Source organism: Phaseolus vulgaris, chromosome 1 (genome assembly GCF_051622355.1).
Source record: "Phaseolus vulgaris cultivar YP4 chromosome 1, ASM5162235v1, whole genome shotgun sequence".
In the NCBI taxonomy this organism is placed as follows: domain Eukaryota; kingdom Viridiplantae; phylum Streptophyta; class Magnoliopsida; order Fabales; family Fabaceae; genus Phaseolus; species Phaseolus vulgaris.
The window spans coordinates 36,298,708-36,311,300 of record NC_143498.1 but is presented as its reverse complement, the minus strand read 5'-3'; the positions used below and the strand labels follow the sequence as shown (position 1 = coordinate 36,311,300).

General features: G+C 30.5%; 1 protein-coding gene across 1 annotated transcript; it reads left to right on the top strand.

Moving 5' to 3' along the window:
• Positions 1 to 6,535: 6,535 nt before the first annotated feature.
• On the top strand, positions 6,536 to 9,231 carry LOC137813894 (WAT1-related protein At5g07050). Its single transcript, XM_068616360.1, has 7 exons — positions 6,536 to 7,034; positions 7,131 to 7,193; positions 7,287 to 7,403; positions 7,514 to 7,770; positions 7,899 to 8,053; positions 8,321 to 8,472; positions 8,764 to 9,231. Exons 1-7 carry the CDS (start codon positions 6,832 to 6,834, stop codon positions 8,996 to 8,998), a joined length of 1,182 nt encoding a protein of 393 aa, XP_068472461.1. The 5' UTR covers positions 6,536 to 6,831; the 3' UTR covers positions 8,999 to 9,231.
• The last annotated feature ends 3,362 nt before the right edge of the window (positions 9,232 to 12,593 follow it).

Genomic DNA, 12,593 nt, shown 5'->3' with positions numbered 1-12,593 from the left:
TGATCAACCTGTTCAAACATGTTTAGAAGTGCTTCTGATGCTTGATTTCCTTTAAGGCAAATTTCTTGCCTATTTTGGTAGTAGGTTGCAATGCAAATAACCTGTTTTGACTTTGATTGTTAATTAGATATTTTTTTGTAGTTTTCATTGGCAATTAACTCTATTTTTAGACTTCGGATTTTTTTTCCCATTCAAACTAATATGTTGTTTTACTTGTATATCTACACCTTTTCAGTGATTAAGTAGGGGCTCTTATTGAATATTGTGGTTGTGGTTCAAAAATACTTACTTTGCTGCTTAACTTAATGTTTATTGCAACGAGTATAGAAGACAACTTCATTTTGAATGTATTTATAGCATTACGTACTTGTTTCAAAGAATTTTTAGTTATTCACGACGAGGATTTCTCTAGTGATGAAGGGGGGAGGAAGATGACTTTGATGATGATCCCAATGCCAACTTTGGAGGGGAAAAACATGACAAGGATGATGAAGATGACGACGATAATGATAATGATAAAGAGAAAGGGTTGCCTAAGGGAAAGGAAGAAGAAAAGGCAAAGCAAGAGTTTGTTCATATTAGTTAGTTTTCAGGTGTTATATTTAATTTCAACTTGTAATTCAAATTGGTTTTTTCAGTAAAGCAAGTGAACATATTAATTAGGATTTAAATGGCAATTTATGAGTTTTGATATTTAGTGTATTTGTATAATATGGGCATTTTATTTATGCATTTTGCCCTATTTTCATTGACTAAAGTGATGGATGTCTTTAAATGTTGATGAATTTATGTATATGAATGCTTTTGAAAATATTCAAGTATAGAAAAAACAGTTTTTAATACTAAAAAAAATTACAGTTACATACGGATTTATCCGTATATAATTTTACCAAAAAGTTACATACAAAAATTACATACAGATAAATCTGTATGTAATTACATATGGATAAATCTGTATGTAATTACATACAGATAAATCTGTATATAGTTACATACGGATAATTTTGTATGTAATTACATACGGATATTACATACAGATTTATCTGTATGTAATTACATTTAGATTTTAAATCCATATGTAATAGTTACCTACGACAGTTTTACATACGAATTTTTGTCCATATGTAATCCGTATGTAACTATGTTTTACATACGGTTGGTCTCTTACATACGGAAATTTGTGTTGTATGCAATACCATATTTTCTTATAGTGAAAAATGTCACCATGTTTTGATAGACATTGTTTAGTAGTGAAACACTATATATTAGCTATCGCAAATAAGCATTTTTGCACTAGTTATTGGATGATTGTTTTTAACTATATACTTGCATTTGAATGATATTTTTACTATATTATGTTTGTTGTATTAGTACATTCTTGAAGGCATTGGTATTGCATCTGAGGGTGTCTTGACTTCCACAAATTAAATTCTTTCATTTTCTAGAAGTTCATATTTTAGGTCTTATACTGCCAAATTTTTTTAAAAAAAATGTAAACTTTAAATTATGAATTTCAAAATAATTATTTTATTATAAACTTGTAAGGGATTACTTTGATGAAATAAATATTATATGTAATATAATTTCTTGTACATTAATTTGTTGAATGCGTAAATTTATTTTGTTTTATTTCACATTAAATGCGTAAATTAGTTTTCATTGCATCTAGTGAACCTTAGTTTCTCGTCTAAAATTCAATATAAAAATTATGATAGATCAACATGGACAATCAATTTTATCAATATTTACAACACATTAGACTAGTTGATATTACAATAGTTTCTAGACTTATTTTTTAATTTTACTTTTTACTCATGGATTTTATGTTTTAAAATTATTGACACTTGATATTTGCGATACTTTTTTTATACTTCATTTCATTATATTATTTTTCATTGAGCAATATATTATTAATTTAAACTTTCATATGATATTGTTGATTATGTTTAACTATGTTTGTTGAGGAAGGTTACCAGTTTTTGTTGTTGTAGTAAAACAGGATGTATAGCAGGTTCACATTGCAGTAACATGTCATCCCCACACAATGGCTATTGCACTATATTTAGTCTTGAAGCCCTACAACATGGGTCCTTGGAGGTGCATTAAAAGAAAATTATTAAATAGAAACTAATTTTAGATACCAAAATAATTAGTTATTATTGACTAAATTAGAGACCATTTTATAAACTAAAAACATTATTAGTATTAAAGTAGATTCTATTATTAATAATTTATAAGTAATTTCTAAATTGGTATCTAACCATTAGCTACCAAAGTTTTAGTTACTAACTACTTTATATTCTAAATTAGTCTCTATTAGTTTTTTAGAAACTAATTTAAAATCTAAAATATTAGTAGCTAAAACCTTGGTAGCTACCAATTTAGAAAATATTTTATAATTTTTTATTAATAATAGAAACCACTTTTAGATACCAATAATTCTTTTGTCTCTAAAATAATATCTAATTTAGTCAATATAGTGACTAACTATTTTTTGTCTCTAAATTTGGTTGTTATTTAATAATTTTCTTGTAGTGGTGGAAGATGTTAAGCTTGCTGGAAAATTATATCAACCATTCTTGGACCAGTTTTCTGGTGTTGTTCAACCTTGCTGGTATCTCACCTCAGAGGTCTTTCTAGCAAGATCCAAGCTTCTACATTATAATCAATGTTGTAGGAATTGGATTCTGCTCGTGGCAGTGTTGATGACCTTTAAACATGTTTTTTGGCCGTTTTAATATGCTTTTGTAGAAGCTAACATCTTAAAGTTTCTTTAAAAGTAGGAGGCTTATGAATAGTTTGTTTAGAATGTAATATAGTGAAGCATTGAGTTGGGCATGAACATTTTGGGTTGGAGACATCTAGTCTCTCCTCTTTTGGGTAAATGATTTAGAACATCCCTCAAATGCGTCATTTAATTCATTTTCTTTGTCGATAAATAAATGTTTGACTATGTAATAAATATCATATACACAATTTGCTTAATTGAGACAAATATCAAAAAATAAATAGTTCTTTTTTAATTTGATCTACAACGATAGTTTTTACGAACAACTATTGTTGTCTACATACAATAACAATTATGTATAGAACTATCATTATATGTACATACTAACATTGAAAACCTCTGTTTTTAACAATGACTCGATCATTTATGATAAAAAAAATTGTCGCTAAAATTCGCCAAAAATAAAAAATATATTTTTTCATAGTAAAAAAGAAACAATTTCCTTCTCATATGTATAATGAAAAACATTTTTATATTATTATTAAATTTCTTTAGAAATATTTGTAGAAACAAAAAATTGCACATCAATTTCATACAATCCTTTTTATTAGAATATATAAGTTAAAATCTTTCATTTCTTTCTTTGTTTTCCAATAAAAAAGTAAACACGTTGATATATATATATATATATATATATATATATATATATATATATATATATATATATATATATATCCATGAGAAATTAGGTCTATTCCAAACTTATCCGCCAATCCATATTTTATATCTAACCCTAAAAAGGCATAAATCTATTACTATGTATACACCTACTTCTCTTTTCTCAACTAATCCCCATTCATCTTTTCTTGGTGACACATTTTAATCTCAATTCATCCATTCATCTATCTTCTCTCTCTACGTGCCTACCTTTCTTCTCATCATTCATCTATCTTCTCTCATTGTGTTGCCTTCACCACAAAGACACAATTACTATTTTTATGTGAGTTACCTTGAATCACGCCACCACCGCGAAGATGAGAAACTATTATTGTGCGATTTGAAAGATCATGTTTCTAAAAAGAAGAGTTTAAATATAACTATTAAAATACCTTTAAATATAACTATTAAAATACTTTGGAAAACCATTTACAAATAGTCCATTATACATTGTACGTTGATGATGTGATACTTTTATAAAAATATGTTCACAATCTTTTTCAAAAGGATAACTAATAATAAATGTATCATATAAAAAAATAATCAACACTAACACAATTTTATACAATTTTATATTGGTTCATCCCAACATAGACCATGTCTATTACTCAAATATCAATGACAAAAGTTTATACTAATCAAATCAAATTACAAATAGTATTATAATACCACTTTTAACTATTGATTAAAAAAAAACTACCACTTCTAACTTATAATGAGTACATAAAGTCACTCATAATTATCTGAATACACAACACTTCTCTAGGCTAAGCATACAAAGTCTTTCAAATTTATCTACTTAAACTCTCAGTAAGTTTAAGCACAACTGCACAAGACTTCTGCGAGCAAAGAACGCAAAATCTCTCCAAACTATATAACAATATGTTGTTTGAGTACAAAGTTCATACTCAAACAAGTAGCACTACAAGAAAATCATGAAATAGAAACCAATCTTTAGAGACAAAAAAATAATTAGTTGCTATAGTGACTAAATTAGAGACCATTTTAGAGACTAAAAAATTTTTGGTTTCTAAATTAGTTTTTATTATTATTAAATGGTTTTTAAATTAGTATCTAACCAAGGTTTTTGATACCAAATTTAGAAACTAAATAATTGGTAGTTAAAACATTGGTAGCTAATTAGATACCAATTTAGAAACCATTTAACAATAATAGAAACTAATTTAGAAATCAATTTTTTTTTTAGTTTCTAGAATGGTCTCTAATTTAGTTACTATGTCAACTAATTATTTTTTGTCTCTAAAATTGGTTTCTATTTGATGTTTTTCTTGTGGATATAAAATTATGTTCTCCTTGATTATAGAGAAAACTTCATAGTAATGAAGAATTTTTTATCTATGCATGTCGTTTCAAATACCAACTTTAACTTAAACACTTGAAGGTTTTTTAACGCTTTTCTCGTACACTTGAGACTCATTATGTCTTGGAATCTTAGTCTCTATTGCGTGATAGTGCTTCTTTATGTAGGCATATAGAGACAATCGTTGTAAGTTGTGTACCTTATAACCATCACGGTTTTAGAGATTCATAATTTTATGTTGACATCTTTTTCCTATATTATACAGTGAGACATGTAAATCACTTTCTTTATATATGATAATCTATAAAACTGAGAATATAAAGTTTAGTTTACGCACATTAATGAATGGTATTTTGTATGAGAATCTCCCTTGAAAAATGTTCATAGTCAACTTGTAGATATTAGAAAATATAAAATCTTAAAGATGTGTCTAGTACATTATACTGGAGATATGTATCTATTCTTCTTGACTAGTGAAAGATCTTTTGTTGCTTTGAGTTTTTATAGACTTGCCTATTTTGTGTTTACTTTTGCTAGAAGTGTATGTTCTTCACCACCGTCTAGGGTTTTCATTCTCATTTTACGCCTTCTAAATTCTTGTTTTTGTAGGATTAGCGCCACTTAATAAGAGTTTTAATTAGAACAAAGTGTCCAATAGTTTCATTGTGTGTTCTTGATGTAGTCATCTAACGTTTTATGTGTTTGTTTTCTCTGCATGTCTATTCTTCTTTGACATATGCATTCTCGTTAAATAACTTATGAACCAAATAATTATCAGATTTAAGACTTTTCTTTGCTTTAACATTATTTTCTTAAAAATGTTGTTGCTTCAACAAAGACATGTCTCGCCACAGATGTCAATGAAGCCCTTGCACATTTTTCTTTGAACTCATATCTATAGGCTTTTTGTGAACCATATATAGACTTGAAAAGAATTCATTTATTTCATGAACCAAACTTGACCCTATAATTTAAAAACTTCGCATGTGCTACGTAGATGAGAGAGTGATTAAAAAACTATAAGATGATCATGTGAGAAAACCACACCCTATATAAGTTGGTGAAGTGTAATGACACAACCAAAACAAACATCGAAAAAAGATATGATTTTATAATGTCAATACAACATTAGACTAACTTTTTCAATAATTGAGTTCTGCAATGGGATTCCAGAATAATAATTTTAACCATGCATGCACAAGTGTGAAAATGAAAGATAAAACAAATGAAATAAAAGAAATCGGTGTCCATGTTTAGTTCCTATCGTTCCTATGGATAAGGTGTGGAAGAAACTCGCCGCGTCGTCTAACTCAGGCAGAGAAGCTTCGAGAACGACCTGTCCATTCACCTCTATAATTTTAGCACCTTAATGGCATCACCAGACCCAACCACTTGTTTCTTCCTAAAATAAGTGGAATCCACTGTTTTTGCTATTCGAATATCATTTTTATTATATCATTATTCCATTGGTTTTTATAAATAAAAGATGAACATAAAGTATCTTTTCACTGAGTATTATAATTATGTTATTTTAATTTTTTGGGTTTTAATTGTGGTGATGAAGTTGCTGGATCAAAAAATGTAACTTATTTTAATAACATTATTTTAACATGAAAGCAACTTAAACAAAAACTTTCTTCTATTAAAAGAATAATTGCCATTTACCTAAATTTCAGCCGTAAATAAAACAATCCAATCATCTGTACGTGGAATCCATAATATTTCTTGTATACACACAACAAATAAGAATATCCTGTGGCTTACGTATTATACCTGGTGAAAAAGAAGGGTCACGTGTGAGCTCCATGGTGAGATTCTTACACGCTTCAAATTAAAAAAAGATAATCAAATTTATCTTTGTTACAAACTTTCAACCGTAGTTAGTTCTTAGTACCGTTATGCCTCAAGACTTCTACGGGGGTTTAGAAGCTATAAATACCATAGTGGGTGCAACGTTTTTCACTTAGGAGACACAAACAACATCAAGTGTTCTTCCTCTGTACACAACTCTGTTCCTAGTTCAGAGTACCGTCCTTTACCTCGTACACCTCAAAGAGAGAAAAAAATGGAAGGAGATGGTTATTGTGGGAGTTTCTTTCAGAGGTGTAAGCCTTACATAGCTATGATTTCTCTGCAATTCGGGTTTGCGGGTATGAACATAATCACTAAGGTTTCCCTCAACCGTGGGATGAGCCACTATGTGCTTGTGGTGTATAGACATGCCTTTGCTACTGCGGCTATTGCCCCTTTTGCTCTTGTTCTTGAGAGGTACCTATGGCAGAAGAAAATAGTAAAGTATTGGCTTCTCTGTTTTGAATCGTTTTCTGATCAACGTTCTCTTCTTCTTTTGTTTGTCATTGGCAGGAAAGTGAGGCCCAAGATTACATTTCTTATGTTCATGCAAATATTCGTGTTGGGTCTACTTGGGTAAGTAATTTTGTTGCTCTGGACATCCGTGTTCATTACGATCGATGCATCTAAAAAACGTGTTCTAAAACTTTTTTTTTTCTGTTGTTATAGGCCTGTGATTGATCAGAACCTATACTATGCGGGGTTGAAATTTACTTCCCCTACCTACTCATGTGCAATAAGCAACATGCTCCCTGCAATGACATTTGTGATGGCTGCTATTTTCAGGTATATTTCAATACACTAGCAGTTAATATTAATTCCTTTCACTGTTATTACATTTTTTTTTTCTATTGCTTGACCTGACGTGCTTTTTCTATCGGCTTGGGATGAATTAGGATGGAAAAGGTGGACATAAGAAAATTTAGATGCCAAGCAAAAGTTATAGGAACTATAGTAACAGTTGCTGGGGCCATGTTGATGACATTGTACAAAGGGCAAGTCATCAGTTTCTTGGGTTCTGAGTACATGCATCACCCCAGAAATTATGTTCCTGAAAACACCACTGATTCTGGTGAAAAGGACTGGTTCAAGGGCTCTATTCTTCTCATAATTGCCACCCTTGCTTGGGCTTCTTTCTTCATCCTTCAGGCAAGTAATCAAGTGTCTAATTCAAACTGTGGGGAGAGAGTACCTTACCTACTTCTTTGATTCTTATCCATGTGACTGACTTTTTACACTATTTAATCATTGACAAGTCTTTGTTATGATTAATGCAGGCAGTGACACTAAGGAAATACCCTGCTCAGCTCTCTCTCACAGCACTTGTGTGTGCCTTAGGTACACTGCAGTCAATTGCCGTTACCTTTGTCATGGAGCACAAGACATCTGTTTGGACCATTGGCTGGGATATGAACCTTCTTGCAGCAGCCTATGCTGTAAGTCTGTCTCACTCTATCCATCTTTTTTCGGTCCTTCATCTGAGAAATTATTGTACAGTCTGAAATCATTGGTCTCAAATAATCTCTATGCGACACATAATCAAATTTTATTATCACTTTAATAAACTGTGTTACATAAATTTAAATCAGGAATAATGAGCTTAGACACAGTAGTTTCAGATTATACAATATTTTTTTTTCTATTTTGGTGGGTATGTGTTGAACCATATGAGAGTCTAAATGGACGTAAACTTTGGTGAACAGGGAATAATATCATCAGGAATCACCTACTATGTTCAAGGGATTGTCATGCAAAAGAAAGGGCCTGTTTTTGTAACTGCTTTCAGCCCTTTTATGATGATTATCGTAGCCATCATGGGTGCTTTCATCCTCGCAGAAAAAATATACCTTGGAGGGTAAGTACTCGAACTCATTCACAATTTCACATCCATTCACTGTTCCCATTCCCAATGAACGTTTCATGTTTTTAGCCACAAACAAACTTCTCTTTCACGCGGTTTCGTCTCACAGCTTATAAGTTGGTTTTGACGGAGTCACTTCACTTTATCATAAACTAAAAGCTATGTATTTATTTCATGAAAGTCGAAACATCGCAATCTCAAAAAGCTCAAACTTTGAAACAGTGGTGGACATGTTTTGGGTGCTAATCCAATAACTGATGTGGATTCATCTACTTGTGATTTCAGGGTCGCAGGAGCTGTTCTCATAGTAATGGGACTTTACTCGGTTCTGTGGGGAAAATACAAGGAGAACAAGGAGAAAGAAGAGGAGATAACAATTGAGGTGACGAAGTGTTGTTCAGAAAATGGGAGATTGGAGACTGTGGTGGAAGATGGTGAAACAAACAACGATATTGAGATGCAAAAGGGTGAAGAAGCCTCCAGAGAGTTAAGGGTAGCCATTGTTGTTCCAAAAGTTTAAAGTGGTGGTGATAATTAGAAAGGGATGAATGAATAATAGAGGCTGCAATGAAAAAGGGTCGTTAACTGAGGAGAGCAGAGAAATTACGAGGGGTTTTGTTTTGTGTACTCACCATCTTTTTCGGAAAATTAACTAAAGTTTTCTTTTTTTCGGACCTTCTGTGTGGACCTTACTGTCCATAATGTAACTTAAATTTTGCACACTTTGTTGAAAGGAAAATTGACATTGCAGAATCCTCTCTCTTTCTCTTTCTCTATACAAAGTGAATAATTCGCAGAATGTTAATTGCTGACATCTCATTGCAGGCATAAACAGTCTAATCTACATGAAAGATTTCTATAATTTAAGCATTAGGTGCTTCTTCTTTACTTTCTTAATTAATTGATTCATTAATTGGAGCTGAAACTTATCTAATCATACAAGACACAAGTTCCCTGATACTCCTTCTGCAGAATATTACAAGAACGACAAAGTAAAGTAACCTCAAGATTACATGCGAATGTTTCAAAGAAAGCAATCTAAGCATTATCTATATCATGGGACACTTGTAAGCTAATTTATGCTTCATCAACAAAAGGAATTTCTCTAACATAAGCTTCAAATCCTAGTTAATTTTCCCAATGTTTAATGTTTACCTTTTAGTAAGTATTAGTAAGCAATAAATATTAAGTTTTCCTTAACTAACATAAGACACCCTTTAATAACAGCATAAAAAAGATTCTGTTTAATAAGATTTTAAATAGAAAAATAAATCTACACATTTTTTTAAGAATGTTATTTGAATATATTACTTTTAGTATTGTTTTTGCTAACACCGATGATTAAGACTAATTTGTGTAGAATATGTTGATTTTATGTTTAACGGCTTGAATTTAATTATACCAGAATCAAATTTAGCCAACTTTAAAACAAAACAGATATATCATTCAATGAATTTGATATTTTTGAATTATTGAGTTTCAGCAAATGAAGTGAGCATTAAATGTATAATATTCTAGTATTACACTAATAGTGCATAGGAATACGAATAAAGACAGTGCTCTTTGCATAAGCCAATGCTCATTTCCCATAAGTTTACAATATTTTCTGGCTGAGATTTCACAATGTAACAATTATTAGTCAACCTTTTATTCCAGATAATCAAAGTTTAGTTCACAAAAAAAAAAACTTAGTTAGAACTAAGAGGAACTGGGAGAGGAAATCAGGAATGTTCTAATTTCAATGGCAATGCTGAAAGATTTTATTCTAATTTAGTTTAAGAATAGTGAAAAGATTATATCCTGAATTTCAGAGTAAAAATATTTCACTCTTCTTTTCAAGCACATATTCTCTGCTATCTGTTTATGAATAAGCATCCATTTATGTGAAAGTGATACAACATATCCTTCACTCACTGAATATCTACTAGGGGGGAATAACTGCATCACTGATTCCAAGTGATGCAACTGTGACATTAAGTATGCAACCATCATGAGATGCAGAATTTATAATTCCGTAGAATGCTTGCACAACACATTCTGATTCTTAAAACTCCTTTAAGAATGCAAACTTGTGGTTCTGTCACCATCATGTGTCAATTAAATGGCCAATTTGGAGGAAATATGAAATGTTTGATACACTTCCACCAAACAATTCCTCGTTTTGCTCTAACTTTGATTCCTGTGAAAGATTAGCATTGTGTTTCTCTTTTGGTACTGTAGATGAACTAAGTTTAAACATGGTTAACAAAGCTATACTGAATTTCATTGTTTAGAGTTAGAACTCTATTTAATTCAGCCTTGAAAGCAGTAGGGAAAATGAAAATTTGAGGTGACCAAACAAATTTTGCTCTTTGTTTTGGAACTTTAACTAAGAAATGGACATTAGTGGATGATTAGGCAGCATTATTTTATTGGTGGTAGATTCAGAACATGTTTGCTCTCATCTACAACAGAAGAGTATGACAGAGAGTCCTTCTTTAAAAGTAATTAATAAATTAATTTTGGGGTATGACTTTGTATCATGGGAGTATATGCTAGCACCCACTAAAAATAAACAAAAATAAAGATATCTAATTAAAACCATACTTCAAGAGAGAAAAAAAAAACGAATCTGATTTTTTGAAGCATCGTCAACAAGTAAACAATCAGAGCAGATAAGAAGAAAAACAGAGTTTTTAAAATAGACCTGAGTGTCAAAGCTTCAAATTAACACTTTAACCTAGTTTCTTAAGATGAAACGATGCTAAAATTTTAGTACCTAATATTTTGTTAGTGTTTTTGAGAAAGACATTGAAGAAAAGAAACGTAGCATCCTATAAAAGAATCCAAAGATCAAATCTCTCAAAAGTATTTTCAAATTATATCTATTAATGAGCATTGATTCCTTCAAGAATGTATCAACCATAGGGTGTACCCCAAAGGAATCATACTATTTTGATATATTAAGTGGTATCAACTCATGAATAAATGAACTTATTTTCTTAAAAATAACAAATTTAAGTGATTATAAGTGGACTTGTGACTTAAGAGTTAAATGGGATTGATCTCATGTGACATAGAAGCAACAAAATATATATAGTTATAATTGCATCAGCTTCTAACAACTTGAGGGTGAATACATTAGACATCGATATCAATATAAAAATATATAAGAAAATAAAAACTTGAATTATTTGAAGATGTGTCATGGCCAATTACCATTAGACATCTGATGCAACGTCCACTACGTATTGCAAACATGATTGTGTATCCACTTTTGTCCTAATATATACACAGAGAAGGGTAAGAAGGGTGTTTTTTTTTTTCTATGGGGTGTTCAAGATTTTCAAAAAATCAACTTTTTAATAGGAAAAAAAAACTATTACACTTCATTTTTTTTATTTTTCTACACCACATATGAAACACTGATTCTGGTCAATCATTCAGAAAACCTAGAAGCTGATCTCACCAACAATCATCCATCAAATAATTACACGACCAGTTTGTTTGGCAAAGTGGGGGGACATGTTAAACAACTGTTCATATTTCCTAGTGCACCACACACTAGTTCAATGGATATACTAATTATTCATGAAAAATCACCCATCACAAGCACTATGTAAAATTTATCATATGTTTTAGAGTACACTATAACAAAATTGGAAATTAAATGGTACTATCTTTTTACCCCCAAAATCAAAATAGATATATCTTATTAGTGAAATGAAGTATTTCAGCAACAAACAATAGATGAAATCGACACCACCAGTTTATCTATTTAACATTTTTAAAAAAATATTATTTTATTATAATATAATGTTTATTTTAAAAAAAATAATGATTGTTTTTTTATTAGATTATCATATTATTATGATAAAAAGTTTATTATTGAGATATGAGTATATTTAATAAGTTGAATGAAAGTGAGTAGCTATGCAACATCTATTTTCCACATACTCTTAGTTTAATATCTGAGGCTTTCCTACTCAATATTTTGTAAAGCACTGTTTGTAGAGACAACAGAACCCTATCCAGGAGACACTAATCAGACTCACAACAGTGTAGACACTTACACCCACCCTCCACTTCTCCTTTTAATTTACTATTTTTATCTATTAATTAATCTATATATTGTA